This window comes from Ascidia mentula, chromosome 4 (assembly GCF_947561715.1).
Source record: "Ascidia mentula chromosome 4, kaAscMent1.1, whole genome shotgun sequence".
Classification (NCBI taxonomy): domain Eukaryota; kingdom Metazoa; phylum Chordata; class Ascidiacea; order Phlebobranchia; family Ascidiidae; genus Ascidia; species Ascidia mentula.
The window spans coordinates 15,258,645-15,283,017 of NC_138569.1; the positions used below are offsets into that span (position 1 = coordinate 15,258,645).

At 35.7% G+C, this 24,373-nt stretch overlaps 1 protein-coding gene across 7 annotated transcripts in view; it reads right to left on the reverse strand.

Annotated features, from left to right (window-relative positions):
• LOC145897058 (uncharacterized) overlaps nt 1-23,599 on the reverse strand; it is a 38,223-nt gene extending 14,624 nt beyond the window's left edge. For 4 of the 7 annotated variants that reach the window (XM_082985218.1, XM_082985221.1, XM_082985217.1 and 1 more), the window contains exons 1-50: nt 23,459-23,599; nt 23,308-23,380; nt 22,976-23,115; nt 22,703-22,829; nt 22,284-22,444; nt 21,849-22,056; nt 21,580-21,713; nt 19,774-19,923; nt 19,304-19,418; nt 19,024-19,157; nt 18,486-18,617; nt 18,155-18,268; nt 17,831-17,983; nt 16,803-16,898; nt 16,453-16,617; nt 16,252-16,399; nt 15,864-16,027; nt 15,685-15,798; nt 14,988-15,183; nt 14,479-14,627; nt 14,280-14,404; nt 13,975-14,172; nt 13,104-13,283; nt 12,458-12,591; nt 12,213-12,325; nt 11,959-12,091; nt 11,815-11,900; nt 11,368-11,522; nt 11,226-11,309; nt 10,961-11,075; nt 10,261-10,440; nt 10,134-10,199; nt 9,967-10,068; nt 9,389-9,619; nt 9,120-9,260; nt 8,418-8,609; nt 8,223-8,357; nt 7,541-7,695; nt 6,781-6,965; nt 6,326-6,546; nt 4,986-5,079; nt 4,729-4,929; nt 4,223-4,407; nt 3,848-4,015; nt 3,605-3,664; nt 2,539-2,682; nt 1,881-2,123; nt 1,461-1,589; nt 949-1,140; nt 26-596 (exon numbers count right to left, since the gene is read on the reverse strand). In XM_082985218.1, the coding sequence (XP_082841344.1) occupies nt 26-596; nt 949-1,140; nt 1,461-1,589; nt 1,881-2,123; nt 2,539-2,682; nt 3,605-3,664; nt 3,848-4,015; nt 4,223-4,407; nt 4,729-4,929; nt 4,986-5,079; nt 6,326-6,546; nt 6,781-6,965; nt 7,541-7,695; nt 8,223-8,357; nt 8,418-8,609; nt 9,120-9,260; nt 9,389-9,619; nt 9,967-10,068; nt 10,134-10,199; nt 10,261-10,440; nt 10,961-11,075; nt 11,226-11,309; nt 11,368-11,522; nt 11,815-11,900; nt 11,959-12,091; nt 12,213-12,325; nt 12,458-12,591; nt 13,104-13,283; nt 13,975-14,172; nt 14,280-14,404; nt 14,479-14,627; nt 14,988-15,183; nt 15,685-15,798; nt 15,864-16,027; nt 16,252-16,399; nt 16,453-16,617; nt 16,803-16,898; nt 17,831-17,983; nt 18,155-18,268; nt 18,486-18,617; nt 19,024-19,157; nt 19,304-19,418; nt 19,774-19,923; nt 21,580-21,713; nt 21,849-22,056; nt 22,284-22,444; nt 22,703-22,829; nt 22,976-23,115; nt 23,308-23,380; nt 23,459-23,506 (7,639 nt within the window). In that variant the 5' untranslated portion in view covers nt 23,507-23,599. Of the gene's footprint in view, nt 1-25; nt 597-948; nt 1,141-1,460; nt 1,590-1,880; nt 2,124-2,538; nt 2,683-3,604; nt 3,665-3,847; nt 4,016-4,222; nt 4,408-4,728; nt 4,930-4,985; nt 5,080-6,325; nt 6,547-6,780; nt 6,966-7,540; nt 7,696-8,222; nt 8,358-8,417; nt 8,610-9,119; nt 9,261-9,388; nt 9,620-9,966; nt 10,069-10,133; nt 10,200-10,260; nt 10,441-10,960; nt 11,076-11,225; nt 11,310-11,367; nt 11,523-11,814; nt 11,901-11,958; nt 12,092-12,212; nt 12,326-12,457; nt 12,592-13,103; nt 13,284-13,974; nt 14,173-14,279; nt 14,405-14,478; nt 14,628-14,987; nt 15,184-15,684; nt 15,799-15,863; nt 16,028-16,251; nt 16,400-16,452; nt 16,618-16,802; nt 16,899-17,830; nt 17,984-18,154; nt 18,269-18,485; nt 18,618-19,023; nt 19,158-19,303; nt 19,419-19,773; nt 19,924-20,285; nt 20,435-21,579; nt 21,714-21,848; nt 22,057-22,283; nt 22,445-22,702; nt 22,830-22,975; nt 23,116-23,307; nt 23,381-23,458 lie in introns of those variants that run through there. The other 3 variants (XM_082985220.1, XM_082985219.1, XM_082985222.1) reach the window with 2 other exon arrangements.
• Nucleotides 23,600-24,373: the final 774 nt, after the last annotated feature.

Below are 24,373 nucleotides of genomic sequence, written 5' to 3' on the forward strand. Positions count from 1 at the left end.
ATGTATAACTTTCACAATCCAATACCTCTTATAATATTCGAGTCTTTAGGTTCGTTGGACGTTCTACTTGTGTCGTTCTGGTGAGTGAGCTTAACAACCTTGACCGACTCATCCTCGTCGTTGGATGAGGACTCTGACGAGCTTGATGACGCAGATTTTGCGTCATCGCTCCGATCCCCCTCTTTCTCGAGCCTCTCTTGAAGTTCTCGCACCATTTCCTTTATCCTTGGTGGAAGATTGAAAACATCGCGTTCTGCATCTTCCACAAGCGTTTCAGCCTTCAACCGAGCATTTTCAAGTTCCTCCTTAAGCTCCGCATTCTCTTCCTCCAACCTCCGGAGTTTGTTTAGCTCCTCTTGTCTTGTAAGATCTCCTACAGTCAAATCGACTTCATGGATTCCCGTATCGGAGTCTGTAGCGTTTTCGGGTTCGTCTTTAGTTGGTGCTGCCACTTGTTCGTCTTCTTCTAATACTGCGATTTCTTCCATTCTTTGCATTGCTTCTGATAGTTGTTGTTCGGCAGTTTGTAGTTTTAGTTTCAGTTCCTCGTTTTCCGACATAAAGTCTTCGAGTTGGTCTTTAAGCGATGCCATGATCTGTTATCAACAAAATAAAATATCTAAGCAAAATCACACCAAGCTGCACTGCTGAGACCCAATAGGCCTCCAGTCTGCAGTTCACATAAACATAAATAATGTTCAACTAAATACACAAAAACAAATCATTAGGAATAGATACTTATTTTCTTTTAGCAACGATTACCGGAATAATTTTTCAAGTTTCCAAGTCACACATAACAAAAAAATACGCCTATGGATTAGAAATTGCTACGTTTTCACGAAAATTAATGAAAAGCCCCACATAATTTCCGTAACACATGTTGGAAGCTGATATAACTACTTGACTAGTGTTGAGTCCACTACTTAACAGAAACATGATTAAACTGACTTGTTCTGAAACGGAAAGATCTCCATCGCAAGTTTCACTTCGCAACAGCGACATCTGTTGGCGGAGTTCGTCAATTTCCGCATTCTTTTCTTCGAGCAAATGTCGAGACAGAGCTTCGAGTTGTTCGGATTGAGTGGATTGTGGTTGATCGCCTTCCTGTCCAACTTGTTCACGCAATTCCTCTATTTCATCCTGGACAGAAAAGAGTTTGGGGTGAAATTTGGTTGCACGGTTTTTACCGCAGTATCGAGGTTAATGTTCATTATTTACAATTACATTACTGTGACAAGTATGGTTAGGTGACAATTAAACTATTTGCCACAAAATATTATATTTCAGACATATACTGAGATATTTGTGCGTGGCAAACTGATGGGGTTTGCGACCTTACCATATACCGTCATTGCAAAAACACCTTCAACAGTTTTTGCGAAAATTTAGGACAAAATTCTCACGGAAATATCTGTATTATGAAATATAAAAATTATTGTGTATAATTTTTCATTTCACACCTTCAGCCTGGCGTGCTCGACTTCGGCGTCTTTAAATTGTTCCAACTCCTGTAAAAGTTGATCAACTTGTTCTTCTTTCTCTATGAGTTGAGAACGGAGGTTGTTTTGTTGTTCGCCCAACATCGCGATCTGGGATAAATAACAATAGTGAGAAGCAGAACTTTACTGCAAAGGGTATGGGGTTCTAGATGCTAAAGGTGGTTGCACTAAAACACTACAGAGGACGTTACAAAATGGATAAGTTTCCGAAAAAGGGACGGCAAAAATGACCAAAAATACTTGGCTGTGAGTTTACACACACTAAAAAAAATGTTTTTTTTACTACAGCAATAAAATAATGCACTTATAATGTAAAAAGTTTTAGTTCAAAAACTTTATTTTAGTGACGTAAACCGTGATTTGTCCACATCACAAGCCAACCTGTGTATCTCTATCCTCAATATCGTCCTTCTGTTCCTCCAGGATTCTCTCTTCGACCTGAGCACGTTCGGCCGCCACCAGCTTCTGTTCGTCGACGCCGTGTCTGTAATTGTCAAGTTGGGATTCCAGGGCCGATATTCGCAACATGTTATCGTACAACTCCTGCTGAAGGACCTCGTGTTGTCGTTTTGATTCTTCAAGTTCGCTGCGAACTGTGGTCGCCTCTGTGCGTAGGCTTTCAACCTTTCGGTGATGCAAGAATGAAAAATTGCACGTTTTTCGTACTGTTGGTGGTTTTGTGTGATTTTGCTATTTGTCAAATTGTTTAAATGTTGGAAGTAGGCAAAAAATATTCCGTTTGTCACTTTGGTACAACATATTATTAATGAATACCCGAAAGCTCAAAAACTCTGGTTTCTTGTTAATTTAAAAATGCAAATATTTACTGGACTAAAACAGTTTCCCTTGATTGTTTACAACGGAGTAGAATAGGAAATTCATTTTGCTATAAATTGTTATTGGAACATCAAGCAATGAAGTAAATGCTAACTGGAACTACCGCACAATTCCTTAACAAAATGAATAAAAACTTTTTTCAAAAATAGCAGAGACAGATTGCGTGAAAACCTGAGCAAATCAAACGTTATGCAAAAAATACCTCTTGGTCATCCTTGGCTTCGTCTTTCAAATCTTGAATGATATTTTCAAGGTCGCCGATTTGTGTTTGAAGTTTGTTAACTTGGTCTTGCGCTTCTTGGTGCTGTTGCTGTTTTGCTTCCAAATCTTCCTCCAAGTGTGCGACCTGCGAATACGACAATTATTCTCCACAAAACAGTGACGTAAGACTCCCTGCTTTTCAATTTAACGTTAAACTACGCCTTGTATGTATAATAACAGTACCGTAATAAACAGAACCCATAGACTATAGATACATGCAAACAAAATCATCATCAAAAATACGTTCCATTTTCGTACTACAGTAACTGCACTATACCTAAAATCTGTGTTAGTTCACTTAATAAACTATGGTTTACATATACACAGTCAAATCTCTCAAGGTGAAGAGCAATATATCCATCATATTTACAGCTAAGCATGCAAAACCACCTTCTTCTTATGCTTTCGCTTGGACAGTACATTTCCAGTGGACTTTCTCGCATAGCATGCGGCGTGTGCCGCTACCGTGGCCGACAACATACCGCAGGCTATCACACAAAACGCTAGCATTCGTTTCTACCGGATCCCATGCACGCTACACGTTGTTTGCGAGCAATGTAGTGGTTGGAGCTGGGACAGCTGATTGAGTCGACATTTTTACTATGACCTCATTGCGAAGTGAGATTTTACCCCTGGGAAATGTGTGAGGTGGAAATAACTTGGTGTCAACATTCTTTGGTGTTGTTGGGAAGTTTACGCATGAACATGATTTAATAACGTTTAAGCAACATTGTCAGACTCCCTTCTTTTACAGTAAGATTCAGTATATGCCGAGGTTGACGCAAACAGCTCACTGCAATGTAACAAGTTCTACCGACGCAATTTTTTTGATTAAGTTTGATCAGGATACTTTGAAACAATTGGACTATGACCAGTTGAAAGGAAACATCAGTCGTTTTTAATCACATCATGCTATAGATAGAATAACAAGATTCTACGTTCCATACAGTAAACCCGATCTAATTTTTCCATGCACTCAGGAAAATATATGTTTTAACATTCGTCACCTCTGACTCGTTAGCAGCGGAAAATTCGCCGCCGAAATCTGAACCACTTGCGTTGCGACGCTGAAGGGTGAAAACCAGTGACGTAATTAGTTACATTTAAACATTTACCAATAGCTGATAACTTCACTTCACCAATAAGATGTACTACGAACTACGATGAGCACCAAAAAACAATTGGTCAAGTAAGCAACGGGAAAGAATTGCCAACACGACCCACATGTTCAATCACACTGACGTTTTTACCTTTTCCGCAAGCAAAGATTCGGTTTTTGCTGTGTCACGTGCTTGATCAATTTCATTCCTCATCGTTTCCATCATCTGTTCGAACTGATCGCGTTCTGCCTCGCGATCATTCACCAACTCGGCGTTCAGGCGGTTCTCCGATTCGCTTTGCTTGCTTAACGCGTTGATCTGCATCGAACGACGTTTATTATTTTGCCCAATTATATAGTTTAGAGAATAATCGTTTTGAAAAATATTTTGCTCGAAAAAGTACACACGCATTGTTTTGCAAGTAGCAGAGAAATAGGAAGTCAAAAACATCATCGTTTGTCATCACCTCCACTCTGGCATTTGGTTCTGAACAAAGTGTATTTAGCATACGCAATACAACCTAACCTGTGATATGAGGTCTTCAATCTGGTTGATGTACGACTGTTCCTTCTCCTGTGCCCTCTTCGAATCTTCAGTCATTAAAGCTTCAAGTTGTCGGGCAACCTCTTCAAGTCGTTCCCTCTCTTTCTGATGTTGTTCAACCAACATCTGCTTCTCGTTGGCCAAATCTTCTGTTGCTCGCAAGAGATCTGCCAGTGTAAAATGAGTTGCATGCCAAACGATAGTTCACAATAAGACATTGCATTAAAACTATCATATCTGACTAAACACTTTCGAAAAAGACCAAAATATACTTTAAAACATGGTGTCAAACAGCTTTAAACCACTTTTTGAATCTAAGTGTTATTTAACACGTAGCAAAATGTTTGAGATATCATTACTTGTTTAATTCCAACGTAATTTCAGCATATACATCATCCATAATTCAACAGAGGACCAAATACAAACATAAGATATAAAACGTTTTTGCAAATATTGACACCATTTTAGCAATATCATGTTGCACGTACTAAGTTCTGTTTGGTCCCTGCCATCAACTAGTGCTTCACGCTGCTTTTGTAGCAGGGATTTTTCCTCGGCCAGCCAAGCCTGCTGCTGGGCAAATGCCTTCTCATGTCCTTTACCAAGATTCTCGAGCAAAGCGTCTTTTTCTGCAATCTGCTTTTCAAGGTCTTTAACTTGCTGGTGTAGGTTCTTGACCACAACAACATCTGAAACAGAAAACCCATTCAAAAACTGTGAGGCAAGTGAGGCACTGAGGACTTACCAGGGGTTGCTTCACCCTTCACTACGGTTTTATGTCCCATGACACGTTGCAGTTCGTCCTCCAAGAGTGTTTGCGCTTGTTGTGCCGCATTCAACTGAAATAGAAGAGTTAAAGTAATTGTTTGCAGTAGTTTTCCATTTCTAATTATACCAAATCCAGTTGTAGAGCATTGCAACGACTTAATGCCAACAAACAGGGCAAACACACCAGTTATTTAAGGTATGTTTTGCAAACAAAACTACATCAAATAATCTTATTTATACAAAATATCACCATGTCACTAAACCTATTTAACTTAGTTTAAAGTTGCTACTAATTTAAAGTATGAAATGATTTGCAATAAAACCAACAAGTCTATTTTTTCTAGTTATGCCAGCTACAGCACATCAATTGTTACTGCCCAACACCTGTATAACGAAATCTGCCATCCACTCTCCATTCACAAACCATGTAATGCATTTTCTACTTTTCTGAGGTGAAATTTTTACAACATAACCACAACCCGCTCTGGGAACGAACTCCATTTCATTTCTTTCAAGACAATGTGATATAGATCTGCAGGCATAGCAATGCTTGCAAGCCTGGGGGTATGGAAACAACACAATCTAGTCATCCCTGACCATAATGCAACTACGCATCAACATGAAGTTCACTGTGGTGCCTAAGGCTACTGCTTAAGTAATTGTGTTTAAATTTAAGACCGAATTTAATAAAATGAGTTCAAAGCCAGGCAGACAAGAATTGTGTAGTCACTGGAAAGCAATTTGAAGATGATTCATATCACATAGCAAAAATGTAATTATTGTGCTGATCAAGTTATTGTGGAAGTACAAGTATGGGTATAATCAGGTAAGTGTCAGCAGTTAGAACCTCTGAGATAGTATACTTAGATAACAGTAATTACTGATTTAGATCAGACTTACAGAGAGAGAAAATTTGGTTTAGTTTTTTATACTGCCCTTACCACCATGGTGTAATACTGTGGTTCTTTACCTACGTTCATAGGGAGTGCATGTAGGCTCAATCTATAGGTTTGGCAATTTCAATACCACTTTCAAAGGGGTGCTGTTAAAGAATAGGGCCCAGGAACAACTATCATGGAACATACAAGACACAAATAACTATCGAATACTAAAAGCTGCCTATCTGGTTGACACAAACTAAAATGATATTAAGGGAGACTTTCTGATGAACAGTTGGTATTTTTATGTGTTTCAGTGTTGTTTCAAGCCTGTTACAAATAATTGATGACAAAAACTAATAAAGTAAAAAAAAACCCTGAAAATTTCCTCCACCTTTCTGCCAGATAATTTTACATACACTGAAATAGTAAAAATTACCTGTTGCACAGTGTTGTTGAGCATATCAAGCAACCTCTCCACAGCCTGACCAACTCTCGTTCCAGTACCAGCTACAACATCTCTTGCAGCCGGATCAAGCTCAGGGCCGACAAACATGGATTCTGCAAGCCGCTGGGAGAGGTCAAGGCCTTCATCCACAAAACTTCCACTTAGGCTTGTGTTTACTGGTGTATTGGTTGCATCTGTATTATCACCTTGCTCTGTGGTGCAAACAAACGTTGTGTTTTGTGAATGGAAAATGATAAAGCAGTTTGAGATCAGGGTTTGTAAATTTATGTTGCAGCTAATGATGATGAGATACGGATATTGAATTGTGCAGGTGTTTCACATACAAAAAAATCTATTTAGTTTGACTCATATTTAGTTTAATATTTGCCATGGGGAAAATATTACATTTAGTTAGCAGTTCAAGAAGATTTAAAAAAGCAATTTACCTTCTGTTGCAGAAGTTGACTGAGATGTACTGCATTCACCAGCTAACGATACTTCTGCTGGCGGAGCTCCATTGATAGGAAGGGCTTCCAATTTTTTTGCGATGACTTCTTCACATTTCTGATTGGTCTTTACTAGTTCTGATAAGGTGGAAAGAAGCTGCTCATTGGCAGAACTTATCGAATCTCTGCAACAAAATTTAACAGGAATTTTGAGAACTGTTGTATTTTAAAGAGACGAATACATTCCCAGTTTACAACCTTTGACTTTAGCAGATGAAATTTTTTGTTACAATCGACAAAAAAAAAACTAAATTACAAAAATTAGTAAAAAAAAACCAGAAAATGTTTCACAAAAATTATAGATTCACAAAACCACTTGAAATTAGTTGATTCTTAATTAGTGCAGTACATGGCCTACACCAAACATGGAGCAGGTTACTGATTTGGTTACACATAACAGCATGATCGTTATATTTAAAAATGATGCTTGTGTCTGGCGTCATTTGACAATGAAAATGTTTTTACTTTATGACATCTAAACCTGACCAGCAAAACTTTTTTAGCATGACACAAGTGAAACTTAAATGTCAATTTCAAATATTACTACAATAACGTTGTATCAACACTTCTATTTTTAGAATACATGTTTCGCTTTTTTAAGCATCATCAGTTCTATACAAACAAAATAAACAGAAAAGACATAGTTAAACTGACATTATTATGGTAAAATATAAAATTGCATCAAATGTTCACAGTCCACCTCTCTTTGTTTAATCTGTCCAAGTCATCTCTTAGCATTTTCAGAAGATTATCGCCCTCCTGTGTTTCACGCTCACGTCTTGTTGTTAATTGTTCATGTTGTTGTTGAAGACTGTCAAGCGCTGCAGTCTTGTGCTCAATTTCAGCTTGACATTCCTGATTGACAGATAATGCAATTGTTTCCTATTTTAATTAACACAATGCATGTGGTTCATTACAGCATGTTGGTAGGATGGCTAAAAATAATTAATTATTTACATGTGAAAGGTACCACAAAGTGGAAACTAGTGTGCCTGCTAGTGTGAAAGCTAGCACAGTGCCACTCAACAGCTGCACTGATGAGACCTTACAGGTCGAAACAGTGCGTGTACACACCCTGTCTGCAGCTTTACATGTGAAAAGTTTGTTTAAAAATAAAAAATAACCTTCTACGGTTACTAACTTTTTTCCACAACAACAAGTACAACATAAGGACAACACAAAAACCCACAAAAATAACTTACCTTATCCTAATTATGTTGAAAGTGTGAAAAAATAATATATTAGTTTTGGCAAAACAGCTAATTCCCCAATGATACTGACAATGTATAATTGTTGGCGAAATATATATGTATATATATCAGAGAAAAAACAATATCATAATGACAAACAACGTCAGTATTTTCTCATCTGATTTGTCACACCTTGACATTTTCGTCTTTAACGCGGATCTCCTCTTGAGCACTTTCAATCTCAGTTTCATACTCAGCTCTTTCAAACTCCACCCGGGAACTTAAATCTTGATATTCCTCTTTGGATGCATTCAAATTATCAGACAACTATAAGAAATTAGGCAGCTATGAAAGAATAATAAAACTAAACCAAAACCAATGAGAAACCTCTTGCAATTTTGCTTCATATGCTCTTCTTTCCTCTTCTAGTTCTTCTTCCCAATTCTTCATCACTGCTTGGTGATTGTCAACCGCCTCTTGGAGTTGATCCCGCTCAGCTTTGATCTTTTCCATCTCCAACTGCAGCTTCCCAGTTTCCTGCTGTTCTGTTTCCATTTCTGCCACTCTTTGGGCAAGTTTCTAAACAACGTACAACAATGTTAAATGGAGAAGTGACACACCTTCAAAACAGTTTTTGCACAGAAACACTCAAATTTGACCAAAACTCACTGAAGCACAAACCTAATTACTTTATCTCAAAAACAGCAGTTCAGCATAAAACCAACTATAACTTGAAGACCACTTTTAACCCCATGCACAAAAAGTCCAACTTTCTTCATTTAAATTTAAACTGATATATCTCTTATCAGTCAACTCAGCTTTTTTTCACCGATCCTATCCACTTCAAAAGTCCATTAAGTTATTGAAACATTGAAAGCTGTACTGATACTTAATGGATAGTGGTCACACACAAATAAAAGGCTGAGGAAAAAAAAAACTCAAGTCCAAGTCAATGTTAAACAAAGACTGAGTATTTCCACACCCGGCATAGCATTAAATATGTACATACTGACGTAGTGTGTGTGTATAGCTGTTGTCATGGTAACTGTGTAGCTTTATGGTTGTTATGTAAGTATAGAAAAGGTGTACCTCTGTCTCCTGCACACTGCTTTCTGTGGCACTTCTCAAAGCCTCGTCAAATTGTTTTTGGAGAATTTCGAGTTCCCCCCCTTGTGAGGCAAGTATTTTCTTCATGCCTTCCTTGTGGGCAGCTTCTTGTGCACGTATTTCCTATTGGACAGAAAAACTTTTAAATTTCTGAAATTATCATTTTAAAGTGGCTACAATACCACAAACCAGTGCAGGGTCACAAAAAAACAATTTATGAAAGTCATATCTCATGCTTTTTTGCTGCTAACCTGATCAATTTGTTCCAAAAGCTCTTCATGTTGTTTCTTTATTTCTTCAATCTTGTTTTCAAACTGCTCTTTCTGCGTGGTTAGTTCAGTCTGTTTTTCATCTTCAGCAGAATCCAATTTCTTTTGTAGAGCTATTAAACCCTCACGGAGTTTTGCTTCTTCCTGTTTGTGTTCCTCTAAACAAGCATCCATTTCTTCTTTGTGATGTTGCTCCAAAGTAGCTGTAACTTCCTATAAAGTTGATATGTCTTACTTAAAGAAGCAACAAAATAGTGCAGTACATGCAAATCTACTTGTCCACAAAGGACTCAATGAAACACAACTGCATTAAACCAAAGAATCAATTGTGACAGTAATTTATAGAACTCACAAAACGTTAATCTGTAATAATAGCAGTTCATCACCCACCAAGGTTGTTTGCGTATTCAAAAGTACAAAGCATGACTACCCTTGAAGACTATGTTGCCAGGCATAAAGTACATCTTAGAGAATCGAAACCCCTGCCCACTAACTTAGAAATGAGCAGCAATGTTTAACAAGGTGACACACACAAGGTCAAAATGAATATGTAAAAGTACCTGGAACTTTGCCTTATGCTGTCCCACAAGAGTGGATTTCAATTCCAAAAGCTCCTTTTCCTTCTCGGATTGCAAATTATCCATCAACTTTCCGAGTTCATTCTAAACCGTGACCGATCGATTGCAAACAATTCAAACCCAATTACAAAACCACAAGACAAACAAACCTTCTCCCCCTCTACTTGTTGTTTCTCCTCATGCACCTCCACCAACTTAGTTGCCACCACCTTGAGCTGTTATTACACAGCAATTAAGTTAAACATTAACAAGACAAACAGATAAAGGTTCACATACCTCCTCATTGTGAGTCTCCTGTAATTTAGAGATCTCGTCAGCATGTTGAGCAGTGAGTTTTTGCTTCATGTCCTGCAGACGTTTTTCCGTTTCCTCCTCTTTTCCCTCTGCTTCCTCCTTCTGGGATGCGGTGAACTGCTCGAGCTGTTGCTGGTGCAGATTTACAAACTCTTCTTGGGCCTGCAGTGCAACGCAAAACTATTGGCTGCAAGTTTTGAGAATTTGGGCATGCACTTTATGTATTGACCAAGTTTAACATTAAAAATACCTGGTAGAAATAAATTAAAAAAATATTTCTGTCTCACACCTCTAGCACAACACAGGAAACATACAAGTCGATAAATAACATGGCTAACACATAATCAACAAAAAACAATAATCTAAAGTCTCTGGACTGTTCAGTTAACAACAATACAGTTTCATTCTGTATCCTTACATTAGGCAGCAAATTGAGACGAAGCATGTCTACTATCACAAAAATTACTGCAAACATCCCAACTATCTTCATTCAAGTAGAGTTTTGACTCCATATTAACCAAATTAACCAGCTAATAGATTTACAGATTAGCGCAGTATTGATAACAAGCATGCACTTAACTTCATACAGATTTAAAAGATAACAAATTCAGGCATAATGAACAAATAATTATGTACAAACTGTTATTGTTGTTGTTCAAATGCAGTCCTTAAGTTGAAGTACCTGTTGATAAACTTGGGCTTGTTTCTGTAGTGCTGCCTCTTGACGCGCTTCGTATTCCTCAATAAGCTTCATGCGTTGATTCTCCATCATCTCACTATGACGGGCAGTTAACGTTCTGCAAAACAAACAATTTATAAAATTATGATTTTATCTCAATTAAAAAATGACAACAAGTGACATTTTCAGTCAAACATTCGCTGTTGTATTATTACGGGAAATATCTGATAAAATTCAATTTTAACTTTTACTGGAAATGTTTACGTACTTCAAATGTTCATTATCTCCCTTTTGAAGATCTTCGGTGAGCTGATGATACGATTGAATGCTTTCATCCAATTCAGATTTTAACCTGGCAGGTATATTTCAATTATCAACTGTGTGAAAAATGAATAAAATAATGTTGTTACTTGTCCACTTGAAGAACAAGGTGTTCCTTTTCTTTTTTCCAAGCAAATGTTAGTTCATCTTTTTCAGTCTCAATTTCTTTTAATTTTTCCAGAAGGTTCTCTTTTTGGTGTGTCATCTCCTCTGCATGTGTGCTTGATAGTTTTGCAATCGATTGCTAAAACATTAATAATATCATAAGTTTGATGATTCAGGTCTCATCAGTGCAGTTGGTGACTAACAACAGTCTCTTTTGGCTGACTAGCCAGACCGAAACTATTTTACTTTATGATGACTTTGCAGCTTTTTGCTGCATTTCGACAAGGACACAAGTATGTTTTTGTAAAATTGGGATTGTAATGTGAATTACAAGAAAACACAAATTGAAAAACTATTTTAAAACACTTTTTGGGGATTAATAAATGGTTTACTTTAAAACCCATGATTCTTATTGACATTTTTAGGTTAACCTGTTTTTGTTCATGAAGTTCAGCCATCACTGCCGCAAGCCTACTTTCCATCGATGCTGACATCTCATCAGACTGCTGCTTGAGATCTACAAACAATAGCAGATAAAGCTATGCGAAATTGACTATCTGTTAATATTCTCCCACCTTCGACATGCTTTTGTTTTTCTTCTTCAAGTTTTTCATTTGCTTCTAACTCAAGTTTATGCTTCATTGAATCCATGTCTTCCTCAAATTTTTGCTCCATTTTATTTTTTAACGCTTCATTTTCCTCTTCAACCTAAACCACAAAAAAATAATCAGCGAAATTCTAAAAACATTAACATCAAAAGTTTCTGCAATTTTTCAATACATATCCACCTGAAAAAAAGAGGCAAAAATAAGACAAAACATGTACTCACCTGCTTAGCAGTGTCAGAGGCACACTGCAACCTTAACTGCATGATCTCATGCTGATGTTCATCCTTCAACATTTTTACTGCTTCCTCCTCATGAGTTTTAAGTGCTTCCAGTGCTTAAATGAAGAGTTACATTTTATAACATTAAAATAAAAAGTTGCCAACTTAACAGAAAGATGACACAGTATTACTACTACTACTATGAAGTCATAATTTAACAGCTGTTACAACAAGTTTATTACTGGCACCTTGTTCATGCTGTAGTTTAACTTCTGCCAATATTTCATCATGATCTTGTTGATGTGTTTGGTTCAATTCCTCCATAGCTTTTGTATGGTCATCCATTATGGATTGAATTGCTTCTTCATGTAAACCCTTGTTCCTGTATAAGGAGATTGATTACAGATGGATGTCTGACCCTTATGGTTTTATCGGTGCCCATGCCATTTTATTTTGCACATTTATTGTTGTAGTAACTTTGTATGCTAAATAAAAATGATTTTATTTGTGTAATCTGTTTTGTGGTGTGAATCATAAATGCAATTATGGGTACGTTGCAGTTCAGATACAACCAAGAAAAGATTTTAGGGTTAAAATATGTTGTGTAATATATACATTGCTTTGGAATAATGAAGTTTATGTATATGCTTTCAACTTCCTTTTCGATATTAGAACTGAACAATCACTTTGGATGTAACACTCTAGTTGCGCACAATTTTTTGCAAGATTTTATCATGCAAAATTTTAAAACTTGCAACCAAAACATCTTTAATTATCATGTGAGATCTGTCACTATACAACAATGAAAAATATAAAGGCCTAACCAAACGAGTGTTTCCTGCAAGAAAATAGCCTCATCACCTTTGATACAATGCAATATAATAAATAACTTACTTCTCAAGCTCCAGTTGTACTTCATCCAACATTCGCTTCATTTCTTCAAGTTGCTGTTTCAGTATTTCATCCTCGAAGTGTTTTTCTTGTGCCGTGTCATCTTTTTCACCTTCCTCCTCTTCTTCCAAAGGAGTTTCACTTAATCCAGACACGTCGGATACGTTGGTCAGAGTCATAGCACTACACAAGGCAACAAAGACATCAACTTTCTATTTGTTATTGCTGTGTTACAATTGTAATCAAATTGAAATTGGCAAAGAATTTATCATTACAGGACTCAGCAACCATCATTTCACCATCACACTGTATATAGTTGAATCACATTAACCTAATCTGGCATAAAATTTATCTGCTTTTCAAAAAGCTTGTTTATTATATTTATTTGATTGACCAAGATTGAATTAAAAGCTGTGCAATCCTCACACACTAAAATCATACACTTTTCATTGGCCAGATTCTTTGTTCTTCACCAACACAGTTCAAATGATTGCTACCAAATTTAGGTTTGTAATCACAATTGCAGTGATTGTTTTGCAACATATTTACCCAACACAGACTACAATCACTGCCTTCATATCAACCTGGACAAAGTGTTTGGTTTAAAATAAAAATACACAAGAGACCATCTGAAGTACTTTGCTAAAATTGGCTCATTATGTTTTTAGATTAATCAAAGCAAAATGTGTTTGTATGAAAAACCAATCTGACTGACTTTAAGCTGGAAAAAAATTAATGTTTCTGCGATTGTGGTTTTACATTATTCATTTTTGAATAACATGAACAATAATTGTAAGATAAACTCACCAAAGCTAAGATAAAGGAAAAAAAAACAAATTAAGTGCCTTGAAAAGCTCAGAGAAATATGCCACACCTTCTGTAGTCTTTGTTTAATGCAGGTACACTGCTCGAGTCATAATCTGACATCGCTGATACTGATCTCATTGGTGAAGATTCAAGAAGCATCGGGGAAGAACTTATGTCAGCCAGCTTCTCCTGACTTGCATTCAAGTCAGACAAAAGTTGTTCCAATTTCTCCTGGTAATTCCTTGTTTCTTCTTCATGATCCAATCTATAAATAAAGTTTACCAATTGTTGAAAAATTGCAATGCAAAAGTTGTCTTGGTTTTTACATTGCCAAAGCTTTTTTTGCAGTACACAACATACAACTGTTAGTACCTGAGCTTTTCAAGCTCTTCCTCATGAAGTTTTGAAAGAGAATCCTTTTCTGTTGAAAATTCCTCCTTCAATTTTTCTAAATCTTCTACGGATGATGCACGGGCCAACAGCTGACTCTTGAGATCCTAGCAACGAAGTCATAGTGGTTAGAAAATAGTGCTGTTGGTAATGCTGGAATCTTTTCGGAACCGTTCTCAACCTGCAAGTCAGTCCTGGATGTTCGTAAGCCATCAATTTCGATCTGCATGCTCTCCACAATTTGCCGATGCTCCTGCTTTAAGTCGGATAATTCTTCTTGCAGTTTTTCTGTTTCATCCATGTGAAGAGTTGCCAGACGATTTTGACTTTCTTGAATTAGATTTGTTACATAGGTTTGTGAATTTATACATACGCATCAGCAATTGAGCAGAATTTCTGATGGAATTGCTGTTTGAGAATACTCAAAATATATTTGAACGAATATTGAACAACAACAAGTAATAACTCTAAATATGGATACATAAGAATTCAGGTTCATAAATATTATCACATTTTCTGCCATGTTGTTTTTGAACTGAATCCAAGTCAAATTGAAATCATATTACTTCAAAGTCAATTTGTCAAATGCCAAATAAAACAAACCATTTTCAATTGTCTCAAGTTTCTGTCAACAGTTTTAATCACATTACAGTTACAAAGAACAAAGATTTACAGCAAAACAAACCCAACCTTCAGCTTGTGAAAATATTTGGTCCCTTTCTTTCCTGACGGCTTCCAACTCTTCCTTAAGAGTTTGCAATTCTTGTTCGACATCTTCACGGATGTCTTGTTCCTGGTCCAGTGAGTTTTGTTTTAACAAAGCATTTTGTTTTGTTGTTTCCAACTCGTTTGTCAATGAATCCAGTTTATCTTGCAATTGCAACAACTGAGACAAATACACACATTTAAAATGTTATTTGTGATGATTTGTCATTAAACAGTCATTGCCACTCTTTTATTCTGTGTTTATGGATTGCCATGCTCAATTAATTTTGATTGTTACAAGACCCAAGAAAAAAAACAACCAATGAATACTTTAGCTAGATTAGGAAAATACAAGGGGGATAAAATGAGTGTTTGTATATGTGAGAAACTGATATAAAACTGTTACAAAAAATCTATTCACACACAGATAAAAATAATAACTAAAGCAAAAACATCTGCCAACTGCTAATTATTCTTTATAATCGTAACCGGCATACTATGGTATATGAAACAATTGAGCTATATTAAAGCATGACAAACTAAAATATCAAAGTGAAACTTTTTTAAATAAAACATATTGAGGTTAGCCTGTGACAGGTAAAGTATATTCATTTCAAGAACAACAAAGATAAATGGTTTTAATAATCATAGTACACATGAAACCACACCACACCACACCCACCTCATTCTTAAGAGCTTCAGTGTTTTGATTTGCTTGAGCAAGCGCCTCATCTGCTTGCACTGAGACCTTAGCCACAGCATCCTGCTTTTCAGTTTGCATATTTTCAAAGTCAGCCTTGTTGAAAGCAAAACAATTATGATGTAACACATTGACAAAATACAACTCAATTGTATCCATACCTCTATTTTGGCCATTGACTCTGCATGTTCATTTTGTAGCGTCTCCTGAGCTTTTTGAAATTCAAGTTTCATTGCTTCCAATGCATTGTCAAGTTCGAATTTTTGGTTTTGTAACAGTTTTTCATGTTCAATCTCTTGCTGTTTCAACGCCTCTTCCACTTGGTCTGTAACACAATCACACCACTTGACCCAACTGACAATTATCACAAATTACCCAGTACTTCATAAGGGCTTGTAATTACTACTGTTAAGTTATAAAGTGTGTGTAAGTGAGTTTCAAAATTCAGCTGACAGCCATTGCCATGAATAAATAAAAACAGGGAAAGGAATTGTATCAATTGTATGAGACTAATGCTTTACGCAGTAAAAGGACAGAGGAATATATTACGTTCAATGTCAGTTTTATGCTGATCTTTGAGGTTGTCTAAGTCGTCTCTGTGCTTCTCAACCAATTCAGCCTGGGACAATTCATTTTCCTGCTCCAATCTTCTTCTCAGCATTTCCATCTCCTTTTCCAACTGATTCTCATGTTCATCCTAAACCAGAAATCATGTAAGTTTGATAAAAAGCCCGAAAAAAACTTGCTTACTTTCATTTGAATCCGCAACTTCTCTTCCCCAAATGTTCGAATTTCTTCGGCTTCAGTTTTCAGGGATTTCATTTCTTTGATATGGGCTTCACGAATTTCTTCCATTTCAGCCTCATGCTCTTCTTTTATACGAACAACTTCACGGTTGCGTGAATTCTCATGAACCTAAAAATAGGACAATGCATAATCATCTAAAAAGCAAATCCATTCCAGATATCTGTGCATAACACACAGTAACTGGATAAAAAATTTCCAATTAAGCCTAATTGAGGTATCTACCCCTCCAACTATTAGCAATAACATTCAAAAATTCACAACAGATTTTTTTTAATTTGTAGACAAAAACTTACATCTTTAACTGACTCAAGTTGACCTTTTCTTTCTTCATTCAGGTGAACTTTTGTCGATTCCAGCTGACGTTGCATTTCTTGTTTTATTTCATCCATCTGAAAAATAATTTAACAATGAGGAAGATTTGGGGTTTATGTTGTAAAAAAAGCTCAAACAATTACAAAAACTGTCAAAAACTGAATGTGGGTTTGATGAGATTTCCTCCATAGTTTAATGACAGGAAAACTTTGTTGCAAACATTTAATAAAGTGACCTAGAGCAGCAAACAATGCAGAAACATACATCCTTACTTTGACAATCAGATTTTTGCAAACACTGTAACAATTGCAGCATTCTCCCTCACAACCATGACCACTGACAGTGCTTAAATCGCCAAGCGACGAAGACAAACTACGAGAATGTGAAATATCCTCCAAATGGCAAACACAGCAACACGAGTCAGCGTCACTATCACTGGGATCGGAGCAGGAAGCAGTTTGGGCCTTCGCAAGTACTCCAGGCCCAAATTTAATGAGCCTTAATTCACTGTTGGGCATTCTAGACACAACTCGCAAACAGCCACAAGTGGAACACTGCTTCATTGTTGTTTGCGAGTCAGTGGAACTGCCAAGAACTGACCACAACTGGCTGGCCTCACTAATATCATCCATTGTTATTTGCTACAACTGTACTAGAGAAAGTGTGAGGCCAACTGCAGGTGCTGTGCATTGTTTATGGAATAGAAGAAGGATAAAAAATATGAATATTTCATATGATGTGTGGCAAACTTTGGTGCACATAAATAATGCAGCAACATTTGCATAGACAGTTAAAGCAAGTGAACACATGCAATAATGCCCATCGCTATTAATTGATTCGGACCTCCAAATTCACCAACAACCCTTTGAAACAAGCAATATCAAGTATGAAATATAAGAAACAAAGCTTGAATTTTTTGCATGGAATTAAAATACATGCACTGGACGTGTGTTTTTCTGTGTTGTGTTTATCTAAGTTACTGATTTAAAAACATTCAAACAGGTATTACCTGTCTGTGATGTTGGCAATGCAGATTTTTGAGTTCCTCCGAATGTTCATTCTTGCACTCCTGAAGTTTCTCCTCACTTTCCTGTTGATATTGTGAAGACGATTCTTTCACAGCATCCAGTTCAGCTTGCAGTTGGGAAAGCTGGTTCGAGTTCTAAATACCAAATGTTCATTACTCCAAAACAATCTTTATAGTCTCAATTTTAAGAATGTTTGATGATAAATTCAAAGAGTTTCATCCTACAACTCATTTACTGTTTTCATATACGGCTGAATAATGTAACATTGGATACTGTAAATAACAAAAAGACCAACCAAGCCATACCTCTTCAGTCTTCTTTTGTAGAAGATCATCAAGTTCTTGAGTTTGGGTTTTAGATTCATCAAGACTGATCCTCAAAGCTTCAAGTTCACTCTCTAGATCAGACTTGCTTTTTTTCTACGCATAAAAACATTTCATTATAGATTAAGCTTATGCCACAACATTCCACCAGCAACATAACAACCAACTATTTTAACCAATTTGTAATGTGCCATCCAAATCCAGTGCTAGTAACAATGCACCATTGTAGGCACAATACAATTAATGTTCTATGGGTAATGTGTTGTTATTGAACAAAAAAGAATCTAGCAAACAAAAAAACATCTTATGTTACCATTTTCTCTGCTGCTTCCTCCATTCTTTCCACATCATCCCTGAGTTTTCTCTTAGATTTTTCAGCTTCCTCGACCCTTTGTGTTGCATCAGCAAGCTCCTTCTGATAAGTTAAAACCTCATCCTCCAAATCCTATACAAGTTTTGGTTGTTTGTTGATGATATTAAACAAAAATTTTTGGATAAAAAGTGTAGTATTAATAAACATAAAGTTAGGTAGATTTTTTTTAACATCTGCACATGTGGGAAAAAACAGCAACTTTAATAGATTGTTGCATGAAGTTGGGCCGCTAATTTGTGGCAAGCTGTGGTTTTTAAAGCAATCTCTTGGCCTGCCTATCACTAGATATTCCATTATTTGTTAAAAAAAATATATATCATGTTGTCTGTTCTCATTATATTTGTTCTCATTTTAAAAGACAGTATTTTAGAAAATAGTATTAATGTCCATGTTTCCAACAAAAGGTCATGATTTCAGATTTATTCAAGATAGTTTTGAAAACAAAGGTAATTTGAGAACCGGTGCTTAGATGTTTTACCTTAATTTGCTTCTTTGATACCGAGTTTTCCTTTGCTCTTGTCTGAGACTGCCTGAGTTGTTGTCGGAGCGTATCTCTTTCCTCCTCCAACTGTTCAAGTTGTTTGCTAAATGAAGACTGGATTTCCGAACTCACTGCAGATATAACAAAACCAATTACAATTAAAAACCTAAGCTACTTATTTGGGGATTATAAAATAATAAGGTGTTTTATAAAACATCCACACTTATTTACATCTATACACTAAATCCATGTATCAACTGCTTGAAACAATTGTTACCAGTGTCAGACATTTCAAGTCTATTTTCCAAGTCTTCAGTGAGTCTTTTTTCCTCTTGTAATTTTGTTTCATATTCATCCACGGAATTCACTAATTGTTGGTTAAGTTGAATTACCTGTAAAACAAAAGTAACTTGCAGTTAAATAAATAAGATTACCGCTGTAATACTAGTAGTAAAGTAGAATAATATTAGTTGAATAATAAAAATAACTTTGGATTTTAGAGAAATTAAACTATTAAACTTGAGAACATTCTGTAGAACAAATGTTATAATTCAAAATAGTTATATTTGATCAGGAAATTCCATGGCTTGTTTAGCAGCTTCATAACAGCAATAAACCGAAAAATATATAAAAATAAAATCATAATACTTTTGTGTTAACTTTTGTATCTATCATGTTATCTAATATCTTTTTAAATCTTCATTCAAATTGAAAACCAGGCAAAACGTCACCCAAAAAATTCATTACCTCCTTATCATGATCTCGCTTCAGTTTATCAATGTCTCGATATGCATTTTCCAACTGAGCGCTAAGCATTGAAACCTGTTCACGGAACGCTCGCAGATCTTCAGGATCATATTGGGAAGTTCCCTTACCGTCTACTCTTGCACTCTCCATCTAACGATGTAACAAATCTGTATCACTACTCATTTCATGAAAGTAGCGGCAAAAGATATTTATATTTTTACTCAATTAATACACTAAAACTGATGTCATTTTTGGCACTTGTGACAATTTTTAAATGTATACTGTAAACAACGCAGAAGTAAGACCATGCTTTCGCATAGCAAGGCAGGATCGCCCCACTGCTCAGGCCCTTTATATTTGGCGATCACAGGTCTAATATTCTGATCACAAGGTTCACAGGCTTCGCAACCAAGGCATTGCAGCCAAGCTGGATCAGCCACTTTTCCCGAGTGCGAAGCCTGTGAACCTTATACTGTAAACAATTTAGAGTAAATTGTAATTTATTCACAAACCTGTCAGATGAGAACTTTTATGAAATCAGTTATAATAACAGTGGTTTTAACCGATAAAATTTAACCACATTTATGGAAAGTTATGTTTCCGAGGTTAAATATATTTCCCTCATCTCTTTAAAAAACATCAGAAAAATTTAACATGCCTATTTTTTTCCAACTAAAAAACTGTAACATCCAAAAAGAGTGCAGCTAAAAAAGAAACTGCTTCCAGTAAGCCATTGGCCTGGAAACTGCCATAGCGTCTTTGCTGAGTGAGAACTTATGAAAGCAAATATTTGAATGAAAACAGTTGGAATTTACTATCCGTCACCATTACAGCCGGCGGGCAATCAAAACACTTATCCCGCATGGCAATTGTGTTGGGTGAATGGTGTTGACATTAGACTGGAAAAGGAGGGATAAGCACTAAGTAGCCAGAGACGCTCAAGGCTTGTGTCGGTACATTTTGTAGTGAAGTACTATTGCTTGGGAAAACAACCATACCCTCATGGCAGGTGGTAACCAAAATATTTGACATAAGAAATGGAAATAAATATGAACGATTCTTGAAGACCTGGTGTTGTTTTTTTTGCACTATATGTGAGTATGTAACTTTGAGAGTATTTTTAGCTGTATCTGGATATATGAAAAATTCTTACACATTCAGAAATTAAGAGTGGTGAACTTGGATCTGAGTTTGTCAAATTTCAGGAGTATTTATTTTTAATTTATGGTTGAGTGAAATAAAATTAACAAAATTAGGAGAAAAAATTATCAGTTACTACTGATTTAATTGTTCTCTGTTACTATGTAACCACTTTGGCTATTCGATATCATCAACAACAGAAGTAAAGCTCTTCAGTACGTTTAAACGGTTCCTAATGAAAGGGCAACACTTAGGAATGTATTGTGTGGTGCTCTTTTCACTAATGTGTGTCTAGTGTAAAGCAATCAGGCATTACCCAACTGAACACACATTGTACAACAAACAGAACCGGTAAATTTAAATCGTCCAGACACATGTTGTCTAACACAACCATACAACACTAGCAATACTGATTGCTGTGGTAACTATGTTGTGAAACAAAGCTCTGAACTAAGTGATAAATTATTTATACACAAGCTTGATTTACTTGTGACAGTTACAAAATACTGGTGTAAACAAAATATATAATAACATCATATTATTTGTCAGCAACTTAAGGGTTCATAGTAATTATTTTTGTAAAAATCTTATACCTGACAATCACATTTAAAGAAAAAAATTTTATACACACATATATATATATACCATTTAACTTTGTATACATACCTGTTGTCTTGCTGCCTTCATTGCCTCAGAATGTTCATGTTTAATAGCAGCAATGTGCAATCCATGCTGTTCCTCCAACTCTGCACGAAGTTCAGCTTTTGCATTTTCCACCTCCTCTTGCAAGGATTTTATTGCTATTGATTTAAAAAATGAATGTATGAAAAATGTGACATGGTTCAATTACAAACACTACCACAACCAAATTATAATCAAGAATATACAACAAATGTATTTCCCATTTATTTCCACTATATATATGACGACTTTACCTGATGAGTTTTCATTTGAAGATGCCAACTGGCTTTGGGTTTTGTCCAGCTCGGACTGAATCGATCTACATTTTTCTTCCACCTCACCAACCTCCAAACCTTTTGCAGCTAACTTTTCAGCCATGGCATGCATGGCCTCTTCCTGCTTGGACAATGCATCCTTGTACAAGCCAAGTTTCCTTCTTGTTTCGGTCAGTTCAGCAACAATCTGGTTTAAATTTATATTTGTGTGATGGATATTTAAGACTAACTATTTAACTGAGTGAGGATATTTCAGTGATAATTGAGGATATTTGAGACTAACTGTTTGGATAAATTTAGTGTTATTTTTATGATGACGCGATGTAGGCAAGCAACACAAAACACCAATATTATATTTGCTACCCATAATGCAATAGTGCCACTTGTGAGACCAAAAAAATTACTGTTAAGCACCTGGCTTTGTTCTCCACCAGAATCCATCACTGCATTGGTTGCTTTTGTGAGTTGCTGCTGTAGGTGACGGACATGATCGGCAGTTTGTGTTACACTGTCACGCAGCTCATATATTATAGAGTCTCTCTCAGAAATACTTGACTCCAAAATAGCCACTTGACCTTAAATGGTAGGTTGGGGTGGGAATGTTAACATGCTCAGTGATATAAAGTTTAGCTTTATTTTGAAAAGAATTATGTACTAGTTTTACAATAAAGTACTGTCAGAAAAATTTTATTAAGGGCATTTTTTTATATATATACCTTTTTAAGCATGTAAAATGTTTTCATAGAAATCTAAAATTAGAACTTCATCTTCATGATATTGTAATAAATATTAATGCAAACATTCTTAACAGTTTCTTGAAATATCAATCTTACTGTTATTACGGAGTTCTTTGTTTTCAAGGGTGAGTTTTTGTAAAGCAACTTGTTGGTCAGAAACAGTGATTTCCAATTCTTGTATCCTTTCTATTGGGGAGAGACCAACGTTGAACCCAGACTCCTCCTGTGCACACAATCAAAGGAGGTTTTAAAAGACTAATCTGGATTAGACTTTGTAATTCCCTAAACCAATTTCACAACACAGAACAGCAAAATTATAATATGCAGCATACATTGAAACCACTTAAAATACAAACAAAATATTTCAACCTCTGTTGAGATTTCTTCTGCAGTTGTTGTTGATCTATCTGATTCATCAAATGGAGATAATGCCCGCAAGCTTGTGTCATCTCCAGTTTGAACTGCAATACTATCACCAGCACCAACCTCTTCAGAATGGGAACCGTCACCTAAAAATATATCTTCTCCATAAACTTACATTCACAAATCAAAATTTCGATTTAATATGATATTAAATGTACCATTTTTGTTTCATTTTTTAATAGTCTTGATGCTAAATTTTATGTTTTTTCAATACATAGTGTTACTAACCAAACCAATATTGGTGTTAGTTTTATTTAGATGGTAGATACGCAACTTACGTGGTGTTGTGACAACTGAGGCTTTCTTCTTTTTCTTGTTTGCAGATAAGCGCTTTTTCCTGAAGCTAGCAAGCTGCAAAACAAACCTTTTTTAGCAAAAAAAAATCAGCAAAGATAATTGATGTTCAAATGAGAAAAACTGTTAACATACCTTCGCTTTTCCTGCTTCAAGCTTTTGCTTTCTTTCCTCTTCATCCATGATCTTGTTTTCCACTCAGTCGATTACTAATCTCACTTTTTACACCAACAACATTGACTTGATTATGACATTTTTCTCTTGCTACGAATTAATCCAGAGACTTTAATGAAAATAGGATTTATTTGAGGCATGTTATGTAGAGATATTTTGTTGCTATTGTTATATAGAGATTCCAAACAAAATCAAAAGCTACTATAGTCAGCTGAAAATTTTTTTTTCTTTAATCAGATTTTCCCAGGATAATACTTAAATCACAACACAAGTATATGTAATAAACAAACATTTATTTTCAGTGTTTGTCGGCATACACTGCTTACTCATTTAGTAAAAACTTACATGTTTATTTTCATGCAATATTCGCGAATCTGGTTTTACTATAGGCTATTTACGTATGTAAGCATTTAGATTAGATAAATACATTTCAACCAAGTAACAAATGAATTTAAAACATGAACCTGTTCATTAAAAACAAGCATTTAATTCAAAGTCGATTTTTAATTCACTATGCTTGTTTGTGTGCTGCACCATTACCCTGAGTTACCAAGTCTAACTGAATAATAGGTGAATAAAAGTTATGTTAATTGTGCCAGAAGAACAGATTAATTAAAACACAATATGCCTGGCAGCAATATAATATTCATTACTGATGCTGCAAGGCATATTATTAATACAAAAAAGCTCTTTTGGCAATAACATTTGTTTTGCAAACAGTGTTTACTTTTATCCACAGCAATGTTATGAAAGAAAATGATAATTTGCACAAACAGAAAATCAATACCCACCAAACAACACCAAATTTTAAACCTACAAGTTTCAAAGAGTAGATTAGTTCTGGTAAATTTGTGCCTGGTAAAAAAAATTGCCATT